Source organism: Arvicola amphibius, chromosome 6, assembly GCF_903992535.2.
Source record: "Arvicola amphibius chromosome 6, mArvAmp1.2, whole genome shotgun sequence".
NCBI lineage: Eukaryota > Metazoa > Chordata > Mammalia > Rodentia > Cricetidae > Arvicola > Arvicola amphibius.
The window spans coordinates 119,673,471-119,699,907 of NC_052052.2; the positions used below are offsets into that span (position 1 = coordinate 119,673,471).

At 38.1% G+C, this 26,437-nt stretch overlaps 1 protein-coding gene across 1 annotated transcript in view; it reads right to left on the reverse strand.

Annotated features, from left to right (window-relative positions):
- The window catches only part of Sugct (succinyl-CoA:glutarate-CoA transferase), a 714,904-nt gene that overhangs the window by 683,687 nt on the left and 4,780 nt on the right, over positions 1-26,437 (reverse strand). The window contains 5 exon segments of the mRNA XM_038333002.1: positions 7,171-7,221; positions 7,692-7,778; positions 10,797-10,841; positions 10,843-10,877; positions 11,655-11,702. Of these exon segments, the coding sequence (XP_038188930.1) occupies positions 7,171-7,221; positions 7,692-7,778; positions 10,797-10,841; positions 10,843-10,877; positions 11,655-11,702 (266 nt within the window).

Below are 26,437 nucleotides of genomic sequence, written 5' to 3' on the forward strand. Positions count from 1 at the left end.
TGATAAAAATAGACGACAGGAATTTATGACCACTAAGCCAGCACTAAAGGAGATACATGATGGAATGTTTCAAAAACTGAAGAGGAAAGCAAATTCATCCATGAGACCACAGAGAAGAATAAGTCATGTGAGATAACAATTAAACAAGAGAGGAAAAGGAAATAAACACTAAAAAACCTAAAAACAACAGTAATCATGCACAACTTTAGGAACTATAAATACTAGTGGTCTTAACTGATCAATCAAAAGACCACAGAGTTATACTGAATAAAAAGAGCAGAGATCAACTATTTGTTGTCTCCAAGGAATGCACCTCTTAACATAAGGCACTACCTACAGCTGGAGATATCGAAAAAGGCATTTGAAACATATGGACCCAGGAAATAAGCAGGTGTCCGTCCCTGTTATATCTGACAAAATAGACTTCAAACAAAACCTAGATAAGAAAAGATAAGGAATGTCATTTCATACTAATCAACAGACTACTCCATTATGATGATATTGTAATCCTAATGATGTATGTATGCCCCAAAGTTAACCCAATTTCAAAAAACTTCTGTTACTGGATGTAAAGTCACAGACTAATCCCGGGCACAGTAGTTCAGGGTGACTTCAATACTCTACTCTCACCAACTGACAGATCATGATGACAAAAAGTAAACAAAGAAATATTTTAATGATACAGTGTGATGGCTATTCTTGGTTATCAACCTGACAACATCTATTAGCTTAACTAAAATCCAAGCAGCTGGGCATCCCTATGAAGGATTTTTCTTAATTGGATCCTTTGAAGTGGAAAGACATTAAATCCAAATCATTTGCAGTCAGAAGACTTGCCCTAAATCAGGGACACACCTTCTGCTTGGAGCTTTAAGAAAAAAAAGGACATGGAAAAAGGAAAGTTTTGGGGTTTTGCCTGAATTTCCCTCATTCTTGCTGACAAATTCATTACTTCACTGGTATTAAAACCTACTTCTTTGGCATCCTGACATATACTGAAGACCAGCTAAAACATCAAGCCTCAAAGACTGACCAACTATTGGAAGACAGCCATTGTTGTCAGAAGACAGCCACTGTTGAACTAGCAGGACCACCTAATGATTAAGGTACCCTAATAAATCCCAGATGGATGCATAGATAGATAGATAGATAGATAGATAGATAGATAGATAGATAGATAGATAGGTATATATGACAGGTTGATATAGATAGATGATAGAGTGATACATAGGCAGACAGATAGATTGATTGATTGATTGATTGATTAATAGAGATGACAGATTAATATAGATGATAGATTGATTGATAGATGATAGATAGATAGATAGATAGATAGATAGATAGATAGATAGATAGATAGATAGATAGATATGTTAGGTTCATCCTGCCAGTTTTAAAGACTAACTTGTCATACACCAAGTGTCTTAACAGACATCTACAGAACATTCTATCCAAAAACTACAGAATACACATATTGTTTTTCTCAGAAGTCCATGGAACTTTCTCAAAATAGGTCGATTGTTAAGACACAAAGAAAATCTTAACAAATACAGTGAAATAACTATTTGTAGTCTATCTAATACAATGAAATAAAATTACAGATAAGTAGTTCCCAACCTTCCTAAATGCTACAACCCCTTTAATACAATTCCTCATGTTGTTCTGACCCTTATATATATAAAATTATATCATTTCAACTTCATAACTGCAATTTTACTACTGTTATGAATTGTATGTAAACATATGTTTTATGCAGGATATTTGATATGTGACTCCCCAAAGGGGTCACAACCCACAGATTTTGGACTACTGCTACAGAACAAGAGCAAAAGAAACCCCAGCACAGTGAAAAACTAATGTAAATTAAACAACAGAAGAAATCAAGAAGGAAAATGAAAATACAACACATCAAAGTCTTAGAACAGAAATTTAAAGCTCTATAGGGTCCAGAGCATGTTTGTGAGTAGAACACCAGCACATTTGAAGAACTCTATCACTGTTCTTCCCAATGTTACACTGGGAGCCACAGCTTCTCAGTGCATAATTGAAAGACATGGATTAGATCCTGGAACAGAAAATGCCAAATGGCAACACTGAGTCAATAAAGGTAAGATAAATATTTTTTCTTTTCTTTCTTTTTTCTTTTTTTATTGACTTTTAACTGAGCTCTACATTTTTCTCTGCTCCCCTCCCTGCCTCTCCCCCTTCCATTCAACCCTTTTATCATTTTTAAGGTAAACATTTTTAATGTAATGAACATTACAGACAAGCAATGTTCACAATGGCCTGACTTGTGGTAGACCTTTGGCACTACCTCGTCAATTATTAATAAACCGTGGTGTTCCTAGAAGTGAAGTAAATAGGAAGCCTACTAAATTCTTGCTCAATTTGTAAAAGCAGAAAAATTCCTGAACAAGTGAACCAAAGCTACCTTGGATCGCAGAAACAAAGAATCATGGACCTTCAACTAATTTCTAGGCTTGAATCAGTTTAGAGACAAAACCCCTCAATAATGTAGAGGCTGATTCTACCTTGAGGAAGGAACCTAACTGCAACCCCCCCCAAAAAAAAAAAATACTAGTGACTCTCCCATTCCTCCTCCAAAGGAATTTATGACTTTCTACTAGGGTAACAGTACACTGTAGAAAATGAAATAATCAAATCATTTAGGACCTACAAGACACTGAATTAATTCTTGGAGACACCAAACACCATTGTAGACCTCCAGTTGGAGTGGGAGTTTTATGAAGGTCAGATGATCAGTGAAGTTTTATCCGAATTCCGAATCATAGCAGTCCAATGTATTCCTGAACTTACCCTGAGTATATTTCCCCATTCCCAGAATGCATAATTAGAATAGATATACTTAGAAGTCAGAAAATGACTTTTTACATTCATTCCCTGATATGTGGAGTGAGGGACATTATGGTTGGAAAGGCTTAATAGAAGTTATTAATCTGCCTATACAAGGTAAAACAGTGAATCAAAAGCATTTTCACATCCCTGAATATGATTACTCTATCATCAGGGTCTTAAGAGATGCAAGGGTGGTAGTTTTCACTGCATATCCCTTTACCTCTCTATTAGCCAAAGATGGATATATCATGGAAAATAATCACTGGCTATTGCAAATTTAATCAAGTTCTGACTCCAAACAGGCGTTGGACAAGGGCATGGTTTCCTTGCTTAAACAGAGTTACCCCTCTCCTAGTACCACGGATGCAGCTATTGATCGTGCAAATACTTTTGTCATCATTCTTGTCCATAAAGACTCTCAGAAGTAATATGAATTCGCCTGGCAAGTACATCTTATAGTTCTACTTCAATAATCTATTAATTGTCTATTCCTATGTCCTAACAGCTTGAAGGATCTTGATTGCTTCCCTCTGCTGCAAAGAATTATACTCCTCCATTATACTCATGACAGAATGATGATTTGATAGCAAACAGGAAACAGCAACCAGTCTGGACTTGTTGATAAAGAATATGCACATAAGAAGATGATAAATAAATACAATTGAAGCTCAAGAACCATCTAGCTCAGAAAATGTCTAGGAATTTAGTGTTATAAGACTCACAGAGATATCCTTTCTAAGGTGAAGAAAGAAGCACCAAGGATTGGTAAGCCTATTGGTATTCTGGAGGTTGTTACTCTAACCCACACAGCAAATAAGTTGGGAAAGTTGTTAGTTTTGAGTACAGTCTAGACCAGAAGACAGTTTTTTCAGCAGGTACAGGCTGCTATATGGGCTGTTGTGCCGCTTGGATCACAAGATCTAGCAGGCTCAATTGTATTTGAAGTGTCAATGGCAGAGAGTAATGCTGCGGGAGCTTTGGAAAGCTTCCACAGGTGAGTAACAGAAAGGCCCTTAGAATTTTATAGCAAGGGTTGGAGAGATGGCTCAGTGGTTTAGAGCAACTGGCTTCCAAAGGTCCAGAGTTCAATCCCAGCAACCCCATGGTGGCCTCACAACCATCTGTAATGGGGTCTGGTACCCCTCTTCTGGCCTTCAGGCATACATGCAGGCAGAATAGTATATACATACTAAATAAATTTTAAAAAGAAGAATTTTATAGCAATAAAGCTAAAGTTGATTCTTTGGCTTTAAAAAATCTAAAAATTTAAACTTGGTTCCCTAACCAAGTGGACAAATGCACACAAATTCATTAAAGTGAGTTGGAAAGTTTAGTAATAACGAACAAACAAGATTTATCTCACATGATGCAGTCAACCATATTTGCATCAGGAAATTAACAGATAATAATTAGTGGGTGCCAGCAGTACAGACATTGAGAGAAACAATAATAAATGGGACCTCCTGATGAACTTGAAATGCTTCTGTAAAGCAACGACACGGCCCAACAAGACAAACAACAGCCTACAGAATGGGGAAAGATCTTCACTAACCCTACATCAGACAGAGGTCTGATCTCCAAATCAAAGAACTCAAGAAATTGGATATCAAAAGATCATATAATCCAATAAAAAAATGGACTACAGACCTAAACAGATGACTTCTCAACAGAGGAATCTAAAATGGCTGAAGACACTTAAGGAAATGTTCAACATCCTAGTCATCAGAGAAATGCAAATAAAAACAACTCTGAGATTCCATCTTTCACCTGTAAGAATGGCCAAGATCAAAACACCTAATGACAACTTATGCTGGAGAGATTGTGGGGGAAAAGGGAACACTTCTGCATTGCTGGTGGGAATGCAAGCTGGTACAACCCCTTTGAAGGTCAGTGTGGCGATTCTCAGAAATTAGGAAACAACCTTCCTCAAGACCTAGTAATACCACTTTTGTGTATACATCCAAAGGATGCTCAATTGTTGTCACAAGGACATGTGCTCAACTATGTTCATAGCAGCTTTGTTTGTCATAGCAGAACCTGGAAACAACCTAAATGTCCCTTGACTGAAGAATGGATAAGGAAAATGTGCTACATTTACACAATGTACTACACAGCAGAAAAAAATAATGACAATCTTGAATTTGCAAGAAAATAGATGGAGCTAGAAAACATTATTTTGAGTGAGGTAACCCAGACACAGAAGGACAATTATCACATGTACTCATTCATAGGTGGTTTTTAAACATAAAGCAAAGAAAACCAGCCTACAAACCACAATCCCAGAGAACTTATGCAACAATGAGTTCACTAAGAGAGACTTACATAGATCTAATCTACATGGGAAGTAGAAAGTAGAAAAAGAAAGATCTCCTGAGTAAATTGGCAGAATGGGGACCTTAAAGGAGGGTTGAAGAGGAAGGGGAGAGGCAGGGAGGGGAGCAGAGAAAAATGTAGAGCTCAATAAATATCAATAAAAAATAATTAAGAGGCTGGAGAGATGGCTCAGTGGTTAAGAGCACTGCCTGCTCTTCCAAAGGTCCTGAGTTCAATTCCCGCAACCACATGGTGGCTCACAACCATCTGTAATTGAGGTCTGGTGCCCTCTTCTGGCCTGCAGAATATTGTCTACTAAATAAATAAATTAATTAATTAATTTAAAAAATAATAATAATTAAGAGGTGCTATACAGCAAAAAAAGGTCGCTCTCTAAGCCTTTTAAACGTATTAGCTCAATCTAAGCAGCATGGGAGGACATTACACTACTAGTCCTGTTGTGCTGATGAGAGCATTGAGGCACAGGAAACAGTCTACCTAAACTTACATAGCCTGCAAGGAAAGGAGGCGGAGTTTCAAATCTCATGTCAAGATGCATACCCTTGACCACTGTGCACTACCTACCCCAAAAGAAAAACATGCTGAGATCAGATATGGGAATGGTGGACATCTGGAAAAACATGCCAGTGAAAGTGTGGTTTTCTCTGACAATTGTGATCTCATGTTCAAATGTCAGTTTTCCCCTTACTTATATTAAAATAAAACCAAAAATGTTATTAAAGTGAATATTAAAATTCAACAAGAGTTTATTTCTAAAAAGAATGATATCAGGCAATGTTGAAAATCAGGGACTCCACCAGCAATGTGGGGTAGTCAATACTTATAAACAAGAAGAAATCACATGCAGAAAACAATCAATCATCTGATCAGTTGGCAGCCTAAGATTGGCTGAAGTTTGTTGCTGTGATTAAGAGTTTGTTATTTATCACAGTAATATAGCAAAAAAATAGTTTATTTAATAAATTAAATTACATTACTAACAAAATGTGATAGCTATAGACCAAATTTATAACATTAGCTATGTGATCTTTTAGGATTATCATTTATATCTCATGCCAGTCAATTGCCTTCCATAGCAATGAGGATTCTTTTTAAAAAACAAACAGAAACCACATTTATTTAGTTGCCAGTGGTGCACACCTTTAGCCCCAGCACTCAGGAGGCAGAGGCAGGGGTATCTCTGAGTTCAAGGCCACCTGATCTGCAGAGTGAGTCCCACATAGCCAAGGTTAATCAGAGAAATCCTGTCTTGAATATCCAAATCAAATAAAAACAAAAACTGTTTGTTTGTTTGTGTATGACTATGCACATGCCACACATGCATGTGGAAGTCAGGGTACAATTTATGGGAATTGGTTCTCTCTTTCCATCACGTGGATCCTATGATTGAACTCAGATCCTCTTGGAAGCAAGCACCTTTACCACCTGAGCTATATCACTAGCCCAAAAATGAAAATTCTAATACTTCATTTACAAAAAAAATGTGAAGTTTGTAGGGGAAAGTATAAGTACTATACTCAAGTCCAGAATCTGGTGCCAAAAGAACTCAATCTACAACACCAAGACTTTAATTACATGCAACAAATAAATTATTGAGAGCACTATGCTTACTAAAAAATGTCAGCTCAGATATACATACAAGCAATATTCATTGGATTCAGTGGATTGCCTTTATATATTTATTAACATATATATGTGTATAATAATAACAACTAAAGAAAAAGGCCATGGATTCGAGAGGAAGTAAGGAGGGACATGGGAAGTGATGAAAGAAGGGATAATGCTGTAATTATATTTTAATTAAAATTTTAAAATCCAAAACAATAGTGAAAAACAAGGCACAAAACAGTCAACTCAAATTACTGGATAGGATTTATAGCCACAACTTACAGATTTCCAATAAAACAAAGCTTTGAGACCCTTTCCCAAGTTTCAAAATCCAAGAACCCAAGCACTAAGATACCATAGCACATACTGTACCTCTTTAACGATTCGCGCCCCTCTTGGATCCTTGATATTAACAGCTATACTCTAAAAATCAAAATGTAGACATTAAAATGTTTTCATAAACCTTTTCATCATCGCTGGCAGTTCAACAACAGAGCCATTCATACCATATAAATTCTCACTGTAAAGCAAGCTTAGTTTCTTTATGAACAAATACTTAAGTCATCCTTATTGATTTTGTTTACAATCAAAATGTTTACCTAACAGCAAGAACCACAGTAATACTTTTCAATAGTAATACTGTAATGCCAATATAGAACCAATAAAGGTAAAGAACCAAATTACTTGTCTTCCACAGAATATTTCAATTATGAATTCTCATAATTTCTTAAGTCATTTAGTAGAGGATGAATAGTAATACAAACTCTATTGCTTGTATGTGACCATAAATATTTGAAATATTATTTGCCTATCAAAAAGTAAGCCATGATATCCAAGTTTTCTAACTACCAAGTGAACTACAAAAATAAAGCAAAACCAGAAAATAGTCTTACTTTTTTATTTCGATTAACACTAAGAAAATATGTACTTTCTGTATTCGCAAAAGGAGGTCCCCAAGTCCGGGTGTCAATCACCAGCTCCTGCAAATGATAATATGAGCTGTTAAAGTTGCAAACCAACAGGCTCATTCCTTGTGCATACTCCCAGGTACCTGCACAGGGTCAACTCATCCTAAGGGATCCTTACCTTTTAGGGTCCTCTGTAGCTCAACAGAATTTCCAGATCCTCCACTTGTTTTGTTTGGTTTGGTTTTGTTTGTGTTTTTGCTTTGTTTTTCGAGACAGAGTTTCTCTGTGTTGCTTTGGAGCCAGTCCTGGAACTAGAATCTGTAGACCAGGCTGGCTTCGGAACTCACAGAGATCCGCCTGCCTCTGCCTCCTGAGTGCTTAGATTAAGGCGAAGATGTGTGCCACAGATCTCCACTTTTTAATGCTAACTGCTAAACCATTCCATATTCACTTCACTAGCTTGTATTGAAGGTCAAAATTCCAGAAGGAGGAAAGTATTCGTTAATGATCTTTAGAGGTTGATTAACAGCAAATTTAGGGGGCACACATTTTTTCAGTTTTTGGCAAGCATGTTGATCAGTTCCTTTATTATTTCTTGACAATGAGTGTGAAATGAAAATATGAAGTAAAGAAAAATGTGTGTTACATATCTTTAATCTGAATAATAATGTGAGTATATATGCTAAATTAGCATAAAGTGTTGAGTATACAACGACTAATAATCTATATAATATTTCTGTAGAATTGGAAAAGTCTAATAGAGGCTGGGGCAATGGCTCAGAAGTAAGTAATGTGCTTGCTTCACCCGCATAAAGACCAGAGTTCAAATCCCCAGAACCCATATAAAATTCAGGTGGGTGTGGCAGTCTGCCTTTATTCCCAGTTCCTATTAGGTAGAGACAGAGCAATATAAATACAAACGTTTACTTGGTTACCAACTAAAATGACTAGAGAATTAGAATGGATGCTCTGTCTAGGAACAGATGATGCAATAAAAGCAGAGGTCTAAACTGAGGCCTGTAATCTCAACACTGAGGATGCTGTGGCAGAAAGATCATGAGTTCAAGACCAGTGTGCTCTACTTAGCAACAAGTCTCCATCTCTCTATCTCTCTCTCTATTTCTCTCTCTCAAAAAAAGGGAAGAAAAAGAAAAAGAATCAAAAATGGGTATGAGTCAAGCAGTGGTGGCACAAGCCTTTAATCCCACCACTTGGGAGGCAAAGGCAGGTGCATTTCAGTGAGTTCGAGACCAGCCTGGTCTACAAAGGGAGTTTCAGTACACTAAGTGATATTACACAGAGAAACTCTGTTCTCAAAAAGAAAAGGGGAAAGAAAAGAAGAAGATGATGAAAAGGAGAAGGTTTGGTATTCAAATAGGACTAGAATAAGGAAGCTAGAACTTCATAGAACCTGGAGTGGAAGGAGGGAAGTTTAGCATTCCCCAACACATCCACTAAGACTTAAAGTGGTGTCTGTCACTGACTGGGTGGGTAAGCTGTTGTCTCTAGAAAGCAGCACTTGATAAGCACTTCTGCCAGTTGAGATAACAAGCTCAGGCTCACTGGATGCAATGATGTTATTCACCTTGGTGCTAATGAGAATATTCTGCTAACTGCTTTAAGTTCTTATGAAAATCTATATAGCAGGAATTTGAGTCTCCCAAGTATTCTACTTTGAAGGGATTATCACTTATTGTAAATTAATAAATTTATACATTATAAATTATTATCTTTTGAGTTTTGTGGATAAATAACTACTATAGAACCAAACTAGGCTATTCTTACTGATTTGAGAATTCTGCCCCAGGTCCTTAAGGATCAGATCTTTGAAAACATGATAATGTGATTTTGTTGTTGTTTTTGAGACATATTCTTATTTAGCACGTGCTGGCCTAGAACTCCTTAGGTGGTAAAGAATGACCTTGACCTACTGATCCTTTGCTTCCACTTCTCTAGGGCTCAGATTACATGGGAGCACCACCACACAAAATAACATTTTCAGAAATTCCAGAATAAACAAGCTGAAAGGATAGTGTAGAGACAAAAACAGATGAGGACTATGCCTACCTAAATAGCTGTTAGAGAACAGGGATGTACTACACTAACACTTTCCCGAGCATTTTATCAATAATAGCATAAACTAACAGGTTGCCAAAACGCTGAAAAAGGCACCACATAAAGTGGAAAATGTGTCCACAAGAGGGTGTTTGCTTGAAATGCAAAGGAGAAAGAATGAACTGGAAAAATGTCACATCCTAGCACTGGAGTCTGGGTCTTTAAGGCTCCAGGCTAATCTGGGTTAGGAAAAGAGATGCTATTAAAAGATAAATAAATAAATAAAATAATAAATAAATAAATAAATAATCTTTTTACAAAGTAAAACTTCCAAAGGAATTTATCTAAAATAGCTTTTTTTACCCCTTTACAAACTTTTATGATAATAAAATGGTGGAAAAATATTTCTTTTCATTTGGGGGGGGGGGGGGAAAAAAAAATATGATTAGGTTGGGTATTTGGGCTCTCCTGTTGAAGAAACTTTTGGTTCTTTTTCATTTTTTTCTATTTGAATCCTATTTCCTTCTTTTTCCTTGCATCTTTGCTCTTCAGTCCAAAAGTCCGGGAATGTAGTCACACTAACTCATGTTGACCACTGCATGGCTTTAGGGGCCACCGGGATCAGAGCAGGAGTACTTGTATGTCCCTTATTAAATGGTGCGAGCTTGAACATTTACTTCTTGGTCGATCTATCTTCTCACTGCTGCATTAGGACTCGTTTATCAGCAGATAGAGTTGCCATAAAGATTTCAACTAAGATCAGTGGAGGGCCTTAGAGCTTTGCCTAGCACTCGGTATTGCTACCAGCATCGTAACAGAATATTCCAGTATTTGAAGAGGGAACTGGCTTCTTGAGTCTGTCCTTGATAACATATAAGTAAAAAATAATTAATATAGATACAGAGAAAATGGGGGGGATGGAGAACATGCCTCATTTCCATTATTTCCTCATCAATTATGGGTACACTAATCCTGGATTATTTTTAAAATTACCAAAAACATTTACTACCCTTAATCTATTGTTTAAGGGTAAACAGACTCACCTGGTCTTTCCACCTTTATAACTTCTGCTCCAAGGTCCGCCTAAATTCATCGTGGTGAAAGGTCCAGCCAGCACTCTATAATGTTAAACAGAGGCCAGCTAAAAAGACCATCTTTCAAAATATATGAATTAACAGAACATAGTAAGTCTAGCTAAATTGCTCTGGAGTGAGGGTGGGAGGGAAAGTTTATCTTTATGGATTCCATTCTGTAAAGTGTTCTCATTTCCTGTCTATATCTAATCAAATCTACCATTAACTACTTAATAAAGGAAAATATGTGAAAGTATTAAAAAAATATATATGAATTAACAATTTTAAGCCAAATTAACATAGAGAAGCTCATATAATGCTAGCAATGATCAAACTTGCTAAAATTGTAGTTTTCAATATTTATCAAGAACTTTAAAAAAATTATAGCTCCTTTGATGCAGGAGGCACTTTATTTCTAGAATTCTATACTGAGGAAACAACTGACACCAAAGCAAAGATTGCATATAAAAAGGCCTATTCAGACAACTGGGGACATTTAGAAATGTCACCTTTCATTAACCCTATTGACCCATGGGAAACTATTCAAACATATTGGTACATATTAAATCTAGGTGTAAAACATAACGTTTATATAGTTTTATTTGGGAAAAGTTAATTATATGCAAATATGTATTACTGGGAAAAAATCATAAATACTACACTTATTGTCCTTTGAAAATAATGATAATCCAGAATTTCTTTTCTATTATTCACCAAAATTCCAACATTAAACATGTATTTATCTCTTATAATCTAAAACTAATAAGCCTTTCAAAAAGGGGGGGGGGACTCACTCACTAGACTGAAGATAATCCAACACAAACCCTTGTTAGATCCAGAATTCTCACACCATCCAGTGGCTTCATTACTATCAGTATCTGGCAAAACAGGTAACATTGAAGAGTATGAATTCAATTTTCAAAGTAAACAATGCATAATTCTTGATATTCAAAGTAACTTTTTATTATCAAAAGCAATTTTCCTTCACAATTCTGTTTGGTATGTAACATAGGAAACCTTGCCTTGTCTCATTTAAAAAAATCTGCAGGGGGTCTGATGGAAGCATAAGGAAAAGATTTATTAGCCTCTCCCCTCTGCAGGCCAGAAACACGGAACAAGACGGCTGCAAAGACTGCATGCTGCCACTCAAGCCTCCCTCATCAGCAAGCAAGGGGAGCCTGCGGGAAGCCAGAGGATGGGTGACTTCACCTCCCAATCAGCACAACTGTGCAAGAAATGTATTCCATAGCGTATTCCTAATTTCTTACTTCTACCCTTGCCTATATGTCTCCTGATGGCTTTGATTTTGATTGCTCAGTCAGATTTCTTGACTGTTTCTGTATATTTCTTGACCCACACTTTTATTGTGCACTTTCTCCCTGGACTTTTCCACCTGCCTCTCATATACTCCCCTCTTACTCCTGTCTTCTGTTCTCTCCCAGCCTTATCTTCTCTTTTAATTCTTGGTTAACCATCCATAGCTTTAACAACCTCAAAATCTGTGGGTCCTAACAGTCTTTTGGCTTTCTCCTCTTCCAGTTTGTTACCACCATATCAATATATTTTTTTATTTTAAAGTCATCTAAATCTAATACTTATCCCTGGTCTTTGCTTACCTACTTCCCTCCTGCATCCAATTTTAGTGACTAAAATTAGTATTTGCCCTGCTATCCATATTTGTTTATCCTCCAACACTTACTGAAGTCAACACTTACTGAAGTACTTGCTGATTCTCTGTCACTTGACAAAAGCTAGAGTCATCAGAGAGGAAGGTGCCCTCAGTTGAGAAATGCCTCCCTGAGATCCAGCTGTAAAAGCATTTCTTAATTAGTGATCAATAGAAGAGGGCCCAGTCCACTGTGGGTGGTGCTGCCCCGGGCTGCTGGTCCCGGGTTCTATAAGAAAGCAGGCTGAGTATGCCAAGGGATGCAAATGAGTAAGCAGCACTGTCTATGCCTCTGCATCAGCTCCTGCCTCCTGGGATCCCTCCCTGACAGAGTTCCTATCTTGATTAGCCTTTCAATAATGAACAGAAACGGAAGCGTAAGCCAAATAAGCCCTTTTCTCTGCCAAACTTGATTTTTTGTCATGTTGTTTCCTTGCAGCAATGGAAACCCTATGATAGAGACCATAATTTTTAACTGGCTAACACAACGTTTAAATAGGCCAACCTAATATGGTAAAATCCCTCACCAAAACTGTTTCAAAGTTATTATGGATTGTACCAAATTAACAGTTTAAAACTAACCACTGGGACTGGTAACATGGCTTAGCTGCTAACGGCAGTTACTTCCAACCCCAACACCCTGAGTTTCATACCTGTGAAACACACAGAGTAGAAAAAACACAACTCCAAAAAATTTCCACTGACCTACATACATTCATCGGGGATATGCACACCTTTTGCATACACACACATGCAAATAAATAACTGCTCTGGAAGAGTTACTAAAGGGGGAAAACATGTTCAAAATAGATTATATGAAAATTTTTAAAACCATCCTGTGGTGGGAATGGTCAAAATGCTTTTTAAATGCTTCAGATATCCTTTTTCAGATTTTACATTGATGTGTCTGGGTGTTTTTTGTGTTGTTGTTGTTGTTGTTGTTCGAGACAGTGTTCCTCTGTGTGACAGCCCTGTTTCCTGTAAAGCAACAGGATGTAATTGGCACTAGAATGCATGCAGATTACAAATGGGAACCAGAAAAGGGTATTGGATCCCCTGAAAATGGAGTTACAGGAGTTTGTAAGCAGCCAATGTGTGATCTGGGAACTGAACTCTGGTCCTCTGCAAGAGCTGCAAGCAGGCCAACCACAGGGCCATCCCTCCATCTTCAAATATCAAATTTCTCCATAACATCAATAGAAGCTAAAAATAGAGCAAAACATTTTTAAAAAATGAGAATACAGAAATTTTTCCTGCCGGGCAGTGGGTGAGGCATGCCTTAATCCCAGCACATGGGAGGCAGAGGCAAGAGGATGTCTGTGAGTTTGAGGCTAGTCTGGGCTACAGAGCAAGTACCAGAACAGGCTACAAGCTAACCAAAGAAATCCTGTCTCGAAAAAAACAAAAACAAACAAACAAAAAAAACAGAAATTTTTTCCTGAAGTTCTAAATCCAGTCAAGATACAAAACATGTGTGAAAGTAGAAAAAATACTGAAAACCTTTACCTCTACATATCCTGTCTCAGAAAAAAAATTGCCACTAGGTGTCACCTCCAACAAAAGATGAGCAACAACATAAAAAAAAAAAAAAAAGAGGAGACCATTAGAGAGAATGTTGAGGATCAAAATGGGGTACAAATGGTTCAGTATACTTAAAATGGAACAGGAAAACACTATTAAGAACTCGGACACGTGGACAGATGAACGTTTGAACTGGGCTGCAGACACAACACCCGACCCGGGTGGAACTGACTTTTGAAATACTGCTAAGTCTGATGATCTGTAGGACGGGACTCCATTACCTAAACTATTCAGAGAGATTGCGTCCATTCCCATTTTTTACAAGATGACTTTTTATAATCACTGTAATAATTTTTGACTAACTGATATTATTCCATCCAACCACACTGCAATTTAAAATTATAAACAAACGAAAGCTGCCCCCCAGGAAGGACAGCAGAAACTGTAAGGGAATCGCTGCTCCTCAAGAGATCGGCAGTGGTATCAGAGGGATCCAAGGGAACTACTAGGAAGGTATTTACCACCTCTGCTGACCACACACCAGAAAACACTTATGCTACGAGACCAGTGGATTCCTACTCATTCCTCCCACATACAGCATCAAGTGAAGCCAGACTTGAGAGAGCCAGATGAATCCGAGAACTTTACCCTTCCACACCCACAGCTGTGCCAGCAACTCATTCTGTAAGTATTCTTTTTTTATTTCCGCTACTGACACATATTTAATTTCTGCTCTTGCATATATGTCTCATGATGGTTCTGAGTGTGCCTGTATATTGCTCAGTTAGATTGCAGGACTGTTGTTTATGTTCTCCAACCCATACCATAAGACATACTTTCTTACACTTTTCAACCCAGTTTCATACTCTTCTTCTCCTTATGTGTTTTCTTTTTTCCCTTATTCTTATCCAAGCCTCCTTTTTATCATGATTGTAAACTTTTAAAAGATTTAACAGTCTCTAAAATCTATGGATAAGGAGCTGGAGAGATAGCTCAGTGGTTAAAAATGCTAACTGCTCTTGTAGGGGACCAGGTTCAGTAACCCAGCACCTGTATCAGGTAGTTCACTACTGCCATAACTTTGTGGGCACCTGGAGGCATCATGCACACACTGCATACACAAAACACAAACTCAAAATAATAAATAATCAATAATAATAATAATAATAATAATAATAATATTTTAGTTTTTGAGACAGGATTTCTCTGTATAAACCACCGTGGCTGTCCTGGAACTTACTTGTAGACCAGGCTGACTTGAACTCACAGAGATCCACTGCCTCTGCTTCCCAAGAGCTGGGATTAAAGCGTGCACTACCACTACCTGCTAATAATAAATTTTTTAAATATAAGTAAAATCTATGGACCCCAAAAGTATCTGAACTTTTCCTCACAGCTACTTTGCCCACGTCACTTTTTCAAAGTAGTTCTAATATTAATTCTCATCCTACACACGATACTTTTCTCCCACTTCAGTTTGTTTAGTTAAATTTTAAATATACTCCATACTATCCTTGGTTGTTTATCTTCCAAGAGTTGTTGATGTAGCCATACTGTATAATAATAATAATAATACCAAACAGTCACTGCTGCTATCACCAGTTTAATATACTACTCAGGGAATAATACAAAGTACCCTGAGCTCCTGGGACGAAAGAAGAAGAAGAAACTATTTTCTGAATGTCACACTCGACTCTACCACATAAAAATCTGGCTTGAATAGTGGGACAACTTGAGAAAGACCAAATATAGAGGACAATAGGTATGGAAGAGTCCAGGTCTAAAGCCAAAGAAAGAAGCCATTTTAAAATAGTCATAATAGAAAAAAATAGTCGTAATGGAAAATTTCCCAGGACAAGGAAAGGCAGATGCCAGTCCAGATAAAGGAAACATTTAGGACACCAAACAGACAAGATTTAAAAAGTACCCTTCCCCTCATCATATAATATCAAAAAATTAATATAATAAATAACAAATGAAAACATTGAAAGGAAGAAAAAGTGAGACAACAAATCTCAAAGTCAGGCCCCAAAGATAACACCACATTGTTCAACTGAAATCTTAGAAGGCAGGGAAGGCCTATACAATGTGTTTCAAGTTCTGAAAGACAACACCTCTAACCCAGACTACCATCCCCAGCAAATATTTCTGTCACAATGGAAGGGAAAATAAAGCTTTTTCATAATAAAAATCGGTAAGAATTTTACAACCACCAAGCAGACCTGCAGAAGAAACTTGAAGAACTCCTTCAGACTATAGGGAAAAAAATCCATTCATGAGGCCACAAGACATATTTTTTTGTGCTAGAATAATAGGAGGAAAAAAGGATGGTTGGGACAGGAGGATGCTTATTCTATCTATTCCTCTTCAATATAGCAATAGAAGTCTTAGCAATAACACATAGAGAAGCAAATAAATGGAATGCAAACAGTCAAGAAAGAAGTAAACGTATTTTTATTTGTAAATAATGTGATTCTATACACAAGACCTTGTAGCACAAATTCTTAATTGGTCTTAATATATAAACCCAGAGGCAGATATTAGGGGGAAAAGCTGAATGATCAGAGAAAGCAGTGCAGCCAGCCACAAGACAGACATTTTTCTCTACCAGATCCTCAGACTGTCTTACTAATCCTCAGACTGCCATCCTGAGACTGCTCTGAGCTCTGGTCTCCTCCCACCTTATATTCCTCTCTCTGCCCAGCCATATCACTCCTGTCTCCACCTCCCTAGTGCTGGGATTAAAGGCTTATGATCAACAAACTACTGGATCACCTTTGTTTGAGCTCTGTTTCTCTTTTAGACTGGATTAATTTTGTTGTGTAGCTCAGGACTGGCCTTGAACTACAAGATATCCCTCTGCCTCTGTCTTCCAAGTTTGGGGTTAAAGGTGTGAGCCACCACTGCTTGGCCTCAGTGGTTTAGCTCTGCACTCTAATCTTCAGGCAAGCTTTATATTTGTTAAAAACACAAAACAAAATATCACTACAAGACCTAAATTTTTTTAATTTTTTTGGTTTTTCGAGACAGGTTTCCCTGTGTTGTAACAGTCCTAGCTGTCCTGGAACTACCTCTTGAAGACCAGACTGGGCCCTCAAACTCACAAGGATTCACCTGCCTCTGCCTCATGAGTGCTGGGATTAAAGGCATGTGCCACCACCGCCCAGCCAAGACCCAAAAATTCTTAAACTGATAAATGCTTTCAGCAAAGTGGTGGGATACAAAATAAACAAAAGACAGTAGCATTCCTATACAACAATGAAAAACAAACTGAAAAATGAAAGAAATAATCCTATTCAAAATGGCCTCAAAAAAATAAATTGCCTTACTATAAAACCTAAGCAAGGAAAACACTAGAAGATGGAAAGACCTCCATGCTCTTGTGTTGGAAGAACCAATGTTATGAAAATGACTGACCAACCAAAATAAATCCAGAGTCAATGTAATCCCAACCAAAAATCCAATTACGTGCTTCACAGAAATATTTTATGTGCATTGGTATGTTACCTGAATGTATATATCTGTTTGAGAGGAGTGTCAGATCTTGGAGGTACAAACAGTTGTGAGCTTGCCATGTGGGTGCTGGGAACTAAACCCAGGTCCTTTGGAAGAATAGCCAGTGTTCTTAACCGCTGAGCCATCTCTCCCAGCCCCAACACAGAAATATTTTTTAAAATCTTAAATTTGCACAGGGAGGCATAGAGACCCCAGCTAGCCAAAAGCAATCCTCAGTAAAAAGGATACTGATGGAAGTATCTCACCACATCTGATTTCAAACTATATTGTAGATCCATATTAACACATAGGAGAAAAGAAGCATCTTCAACAAATGCTGCTGAGAAAAAACTGTGTATCATAATGTAAAGAATGAATCTAGAATCCTTATTTTTCCGAAGCATGTTCTAAAATCATTTCTAACTGAATGAAAGGACCTCAAACATAAGAACTGAAACTCTGTAACTGTCATCAAGAAAAAGTAAGTCGAGTAGTGGTAACATACACCTCTAATCCCACACCACTTGAGAAGCATATGACAGGGTGGATCTCTATTAGTTTGAGGGCGCAGCCTAGTCTACAAAATTAATTCCCAGTAACACCAGGACTGTTACAATGGAGAAACCCGATCTCAAAAAAAAAGAGAGAGACAGATACAGAGACAGAGAGACAGAGAGAGGAAAGAAAAGAAAAGGGGAAAGTAGGGAGTAACTTAGATATAGATAAAGACTTTTCCAATTGCTCAAGAAGTAAGGTCACTAATTAACAAATGAAATCTCAAGAAATTAAAAGTTGTGAAGCAAACTGTCAATTGAGTAAAAAAAAACAGCTTTTAAATGGGAGAAAACTTTTGACAGCAAGACATTTTGGCAGAGGATTATCTAAATATAGGAGGAACAAACAATCCAATCATAAAGGAGGGATAGGGAAATAAACAGTTCTCAAAAAAAGACATACAAGTTACTGGTAAACATTTTAAATTGTTTAAATATCATTATTCATTAAGGAAATGCAAATTAAAACTAACTTGAGGTTCTGTTTCAGCCTATTCACATTGGCCACCATCAAAAAATAAATGAACCAGGCAGTGAGGCAGTGGTGGCGCACGCCTTTAATCCCAACACTTGGGAGACAGAGGCAGGAGGATCTCTGTGAGTTCGAGGCTAGCCTGGTCTACAAGAGCTAGTGCCAGGACAGGCTCCAAAGCCACAGAGAAACCCTGTCTCAAAAAACAAAAAGAAAGAGAGAGAGGAGAGAGAGAGAGAGAGAGAGAGAGAGAGAGAGAGAGAGAGAGAGAGAGAGAGAGAACCTATTACTATTATTCTACTAAATGGACACAGTATTAACCAACTCCTAATAGTTTTTTGTTATACCAATAGTTTAATGTATCTTTCAGCCTTCGTCAGGGAAGCCTCTTTCTACAGTAGATGTCAACTAACACAGAGATACACATCTGGTAGATTTGCAAAGAGACTGGGGAGTGACAAGAGCTAAATGGGACATATCTATAACATCTCTCCTCCCAGGACTTGGGAATCATCTTGGAAAAGAGAGGAAAAAAAATTTAAGAGCCAGAGGCAGTGAATAACTACAAGAAAGGTATTTCCCTCAAGTCCAAGTGGATCAAAGACCTCAACATAAAGCCAGCCACACTGAACCTTATAGAAGAGAAAGTGGGAAGTACACTTGAATGCACTGGCACAGGAAACCACTTCCTAAATATAATCCCAGCAGCACAGACACTGAGAGAAACAATTAATAAATGGGACCTCCTGAAACTTGAAATGCTTCTGTAAAGCAAAGGACATGGTCAACAAGATAAAACAACAGCCTACAGAATGGGCAAAGATCTTCACTAACTCCACATTAGACAGAGGGCTGATTTCCAAAATATTCAAAGAACTCAAGAAATTGGACACCAAAAGATCATATAATCCAATAAAAAAAATGGAGTACAGACCTAAACAGATGACTCTCAACAGAGGAGTCTAAAATGGCTGAAAGACACTTAAGAAAATATTCACCATCCATAGTCATCAGAGAAATGCAAATAAAAACAACTCTGAGATTCCATCTTTCACATGTAAGAATGGCCAACATCAAAACACTGATGACAACTTATGCTGGAGAGGTTGTGGGGAAAAGGGAAAATTTCTGCATTGCTAGTGGGATTGCAAGCTGGTACACCCCCTTTGAATGTCAGTGTGGCAATTTCTCAGAAAATTAGGAAACAACCTTCCTCAAGTCCCAGTAATACCACTTTTGTGTATATATCCAAAGGATGCTCAATTGTGCCACAAGGGCATGTGCTCAACTATGTTCATAGCAGCTTTGTTTGTCCTAAGCAGAACCTGGAAACAACCTAAATGTCCCTCAGTCAAAGAATGGATGAGAAAAATGTGGTACATTTACACATCAGTGGCTCACAACAATCTGTACCTCCAGTTCCAGAGAATTGTACATGTTTGTACAGGGGCACATTCATGAGTGTGTGTGCACGTGCCACACACACAAAAAAAAAAAAAACTTAAAAAAATAGGAATGGTATTGCCTTCCTGAATTCTCAGCACTTGAGAGTCTGGGGCAGGAGAATTGCCATGAATTTAAGGTCAACATGAGCTATATAATGAGTTCTATTCCAGCCTGGGATACAAAACAAAACCCTGTCACTAAATCCCACCCAAATCACCTAATACATCTCTGTTGTGAGATAATCTTTTTGTACACTGTGAAGATGTTTCTCTGCCAAGGCACCTTCTGATTGATTTAATAAAGAGCTGAATGGTCAATAGTCAGGCAGTGTAAGGGCTAAGAGACCAGCTCCAGCCCCTACCCAGGGCTCTGAAGGTGAACCGCTTCTCAGGAGTAAAGAAGGTGGTTAAAAGATCTGTTCACACATAATCTGAGCGTCGTGCTCTCCATTTGCTGTGCTCTTTGTTTCGCTCTTTACTGTTCTCTCTTGTTCTCTGCTGTTCCTCTTGCGCTGCGAAGTTTCCAGTTTGTATACACTTATAATCATCAGTTCTCTGGTGCCCCAGCAGGTGCAGGGCTGGAGGTTTTCAGGGTTGTAGAAACCAAGCAGAGTTTCCACAAAGCAGTGTTAGCCTTCCTTTATGGCTCAAGGTAGGGGTAGTTTGTGCCTTCAAGAACTTCTTAAAGGGAAAGGGGGTTAATTAAAAGAGAGATTAGCTCATTAGAGAAATCTTAGAGGGGATTACGTGTGCTTCACTAATTTCTTAAAAGTAACCAGGCAAATAAGCTAAAAGTTATAATCAGTGGAAATCACGAGCAAGAATCATCTTTTTCTCAGTAGGCCACTTTTCTCCAGAAGGCAGAGGAGAGAGAGAGAGAGAGAGAGAGAGAGAGAGAGAGAGAGAGAGAGAGAGAGAGAGAGAGAGAGAGAGAGACAGAGACAGAGACAGAGACACAGAGAGAGACCGAGAGACAGAGACAGAGACAGAGAGTCGGGTAACTAGGAAACGTATGTAAACAAACGGGAAGCGTGTAGCATTTGGTTTCCGTTAGTACTTTCGCCAACTGTTAGTTGTCTAAAAGGAACATTCTGGCTCTAAGGATTACACCCTATGCTGTCTCTCAGGATAAAATACAAGCAGTAAATTTCTTGCTTCAATAGACAGAGGTAAAAAAAAAAAAAGTACAAATAGTAGAGGATTTGCTTTAAGGTTAATACGAAGTTAGCTTGGGGCAACACTTCCCTATCTCCTGGCAGAGTGAATCCAGGGCACTTTTGTTCTCCTCCCCCTCCGCCCCCCAGAGTTTAGGCTCAACTTCAGACATGCCATAATTCTTGTCCTTGAGCATCTGTGAATGTCTCAATTAAGGTCTCTTTGCCTGGACACTAACAATGACCAACTGTTTGTCAAAGAAGATAATTGCGGGAGATGAGGGGGACGACAGACAGACTTTGACGTTTATACAAAGACCTGGTTAAGAGAGTAAGGGTATTGTCTGTGATTATTTTCTTGCCAGAGTCATGCATTGCTGGGAAGAAGTCATCTAATACACCAATGCATAAGGAAAATTGTGCCCAGTAAACAATTAACACACTGCTGGGGGCTTGGAGAAGAATCCTACCACAGAAGGGGAGTGTTATGGCTTCCCAGGGAATTTACAGTAAGGACATTGACTATTCATAAAGCAAATACTCCCACCATGTTGTAAGGAGGGTCAGCGTGTTTGTTTCCCAGCCGCCCAGCAGCTCAGATACAAAATAACCACACAGAAACCATATTGTTTACAATACTGTTTGGCCAATAGCTTAAGCGTATTTCGGGCTAACTCATATCCTAAACCATCTCTATTAATCTGTGTGTTGCCACGTGGCTGTGGCTTACTGGGTAAAGTTCCATCTGTCTCCTGCAGGACTACATGGCTTCTCTCTAACTCCTTCTTCTTTCTCCCAGCATCCAGTTTAGTTTTCCCCATCTAGCTCTGTTCTACCCTATCACAGGCCCAAAACAGGTTCTTTATTAACCATTGGTATTCACAGGGAATCCCACATCACCATGACTCTGTGTGTGGGCCTCCTCCATTGGAATGTGTGATCTGGTGTGTTAGTTATGAGTTTTTGTCAGTTGAATCCTCACTGCATAATCCTATGGAACACAGCAAGGTAGAAGAGGATAGATAGGCAGGTCTTCCATGGAGAGAGAGGAACCCAGTGGAAGAATTTGAGAATTGTGGGGAATTCACCAGTGAGCCACAGAGAAAGTTGGACATATACTATGTTGAGTAAAGGTAATGAGCCATGTGGCAGAACATAGATTAATATAAACAGGTTAATTTAAGTTATAAAAGTTAGTTTAGAACAAGCCTAAGATAAGGCCAAGATTTCCATACTTAATAAGAAGTCTCCATGTCATTATTTGGAAGCTGGTGGTCCAAGGAAAGTCCAATTACACATCTCCTCATTATCAGGAGAAAAAAACATAAAAAAGAACAAATTTATTTTAAAAATTCATTTTGATGAGTACATAATCAAGTTGAGGAAGGATACTTAGACTAAGAGATTATACAATATAACATATCAATATAAGAATAGACAATGGGGGAGCTGGAGAGATGATTCAGAGTACTGAGCACTGCCTGCTTCCAGAGGTCCTGAGTTCAATCTCCACCAACCACAAAGTGGCTTACAAACATCTATGATGAGATCCAATGCCTTCTTCTGGCATACAGGTATGAATGTGGATAGAACACTGTATATATAATCTTTTTAAAGATTACTTTAGAAAAAGCTTTAATATCCTCTGTGTAAGAACAGGAAGAATTCTGAATCCCTTTAAAAAGAAACAAAACAAAAGAAAGAAAGAAAGAAAGAAAGAAAGAAAGAAAGAAAGAAAGAAAAAGAGAAAAAGTGATGTGGGATTCCTCTCTGTATGCTGTGAATATGTTTTATTGGCTTTTGGTCAGTGACTTAACAGAGTAAAGCCAGGAAATCCAAACAGAGATGTAGAGGAGTTATGGAGATGACACATAGCCATAGAAGAAGAAAGATGCCCACGTATCAGTACTGGTAAACCACGAACCTTGTGGTAAAATATAAAATAATAAAAATGGGTTAATTTAAGATGTAAGAGCTAACTAAAATATGCTTAAACTAATAGGACAATCAGCATTTTAATTAACACAGTTTTTGTGTGATTATTTGGGTCTGGGTGGCCACAAAACAAACAAGCGGCCTCTGCCTACAAAAAAGAACAGACAATTGAAGTTGGGCAGTGGTGGCTCATGCCTTTAATCCCAGCACTCAGGATGCAGAGGCAGGTGGATCTCTGTGAGTTCAAGGCCAGCCTAGTCTACAGACTGAGTTCCAGGGCAGTCAGGGCTGTTACACAGAAAAAAACCAAAGGGGAGGGGGAAAGAATATGTATCTATGCCTTTTCTTATTGAATTCTAGGTAGATTCAACAAGAACTATATATGAATAAAATATAAATAGTTAAGATTCTAGAAAAAACATGAAAGAAATACACTTTCATTTGAGAAAAGCTTTTCTTTATCAAAAACAAAAAGGAAAGAAAAAACAAGAGGCTAAAAGATTGAAATCAAATAACCATAAATACATAGCTTAGTACAGTAATAGATCCTGGGAACTAAGTTAGAAGATAAATGATACAGTACACAGATAAAATCATTCTCAAGAATAAAACAAATGGCTGGAGTCCTGTCCTAACCACAGAAGAAGGAAGATGTGATTGCCCCACTGAAAAAGGTACCAAGCCATGTGGCTAACATAGATAAGAATAATGGGTTAATGTAAGTTATAAGAGTTAATAAGAAACCTGAGCTAATGGGCCAATTAGTTTATCAGTAATATAGACCTCTGTGTGATTTCTTTGGGACCTAACGACTGGAGGAACTGGGCAGGACGAAAACCTCAGACAACAGAATAGCACCCACGTGACCAACTGCACCCATTTAAAGCCTGAAAGAGCTTGGGAAGTAATTCTAGACAGAAAAGAATGGAGTTAAGCATGGCTTCTTGGTAGCAGCAATTTCTCAGGTATGCTCTGCTTGCTAGAGGCAAGAAAGCACTCTCATTTAAGAGAGGCTTCCTGACTCAGCTTTAGCTGCAAAACCCTGCAGCTCTTTAAAGTGTCCTTCCATGAAACACTTAAATGATGTTGATGAAAGCTGACCACATGCTTTTTGGTTTTCAGCGATAGCAGGAAAAAGCTTCACAGTTTTAAAATGCCGGCTAACTCTGACTCTTTGAGACAGAAGGTCCGTCTACATGGAGAGCATCTGAGTGTTGTTTGTGGACACATTGTTGCAGCTTGCTTGCTGGCAAGGACCTTGAAATGCCATAGAGTTGTGGCAATAAACATGGCTCCTGCCGGTACCTCAGCTATTAGCCTGGAATTTCAGAAAGCTAAGGAACGGGCTGGATCCAGCCGTCAAAGCCACGGCTTTAATCCTCTCCATATTGCTTAGCAAATTAAAGAAACATGTGGTCAGTAAAGAAGGAGAGAGAGAAAGAGAGAGAGAGAGAGAGAGAGAGAGAGAGAGAAAGAAGAGAGATTCAAAGACGAAGTAAACCTCTAAATTTTTTTTGAAAATTACTCTTAGTTGTTTGCTTATTGTAGAGAAAAAATTAGTAGGATCATTGTAACTAGGGAAAACAGAACAGTTGTTTTCTAGAAGTATTTAGACTTGGAATCACTGTGGAAAACATTGATTGTTTTCTGTTACCTACAGAGTCAGTTTTCAGGAACTTTACAGCCTTTGCACAACTTTGGTCACAAGACAATCCTGGCATACCTAAATTAGTGGGTACACAAACAATACACAATAAGGACTAACAATGCAGGGATGTGATGTTTTCCTTTAGAAAACATAGATTAGGTAAGGGGCTTTAGTATGAAGAATTTTTTTTATCCAAAAAAAACCTTTTGTGTATGGCTGTTTGGGGTTCAGTTCATCAAAACTGTTCCTCCCTGCTGCCAGAAAGCCTAAATTATATTCTGGAGTGACCTGCTTTCTTCTCTTCTGACCCTCCCTACAGCAAACACCCCGACAGCTCATATTTCAAAGAGTACTTAATCTTTTTTCTTATTGATTTATATAGATTTGGGTAGCCAGACAAGCTAGGACATACCTTTAATCCCAACATTGAGGAGACAGAGAAAGGCATACTTACAGGTACATGCAGATACCTGTAAGTATGAGACCAGCCTACAAATGGAGAGTTCCAGGTTGGACAGGGCTCCATAGCAAGACCCTATCTCAAAAAAAAGCTCCTTTTTAAACCAATCATTATTTAGTAGAAGTAAATAATGCACAGGTTTATGTTTCCCTAGCCTCAAATTATATCATTTATAGTTAATTTTAAAAGCTTCTATAACATATTTTTAAAAATCTATCTGATGTTTGTTTTTCCAATTAAAATATCAAGTAGTTGTTTCTTCTATAAAAGCTCAGTATTTCTCTTGCTTTTTATGTTTCTAAATCTTTACAGTTTTATGCAAAAGATGTTGTATATGCTGGTTTTCTGCTGCTATAACAGAAAACTAGAGACTGGGTGATTTATTTTAAAAGAGATTGTTTCTCATAATCTAATAGCTGGGACATCCAAGAGAGCACAGTGGCTACATGTAGTCTTTGTGTTCCCCAAGGCAGAAAAAAAAAATGAGGACAAAGGGCAGCAGGGATAACAAAGTTGAGTTTGATTTTATAACCAACCACTCTGGCAATAACTAACTTATAACCATGGTAACCCATCATGAGGCCTGAGTCCTCAAAGTCCTAAACATCTTTTAAAGACCAATACTATTAAAGTTGTGATTAAACTTCAACCATGAAAGTACATGTGTAACATTTTATAATTGGAAAACTACAAAGATGCAATGTCATCTGCTCATTTAAAGTAATCTTTTAGTATTTATTTCTAGAAAAGAAAACGGGACTCACACTTCTGTCAGTTTCCAGCCAGACTGATGTTCAGGGCACTATACCTGCAGCAACCTCAGCCCTCTTGCATCTACTAACAGGCACCCTACAAAGAAACTGTGAATCTCTAGTAGACTTCCAGGTGCCAGGATTTCTCACCTGGAAAAATGATTTGCAAAAGTTGGTATCGATGACCCTGCATATGCTCTGGTCCCCTGCCTCCTGCTAGGAAACCAGAGAGCCCAGCTGCAGGCTTGTTCTGTGAAGCCCCCACACTTCCACAGAGACCTGTTTTAATAAAGGCCCCAACTCCTACCTCATGAACCTGATTCTGTTACAGAGTAACCACCAGGTTCTCTGTCTCTAAACTCTCTTCAGAGCCCCCACCATTCTGGTATCTATTTGCTCATGGTATTAACAGCCCTGCTAAAAAACTTCATACTCTCAACAATCCAGCTCAATGTTCCTTTAAAACTTACATCTAGTCCTTTCAACTCTTCTATTTCTTTA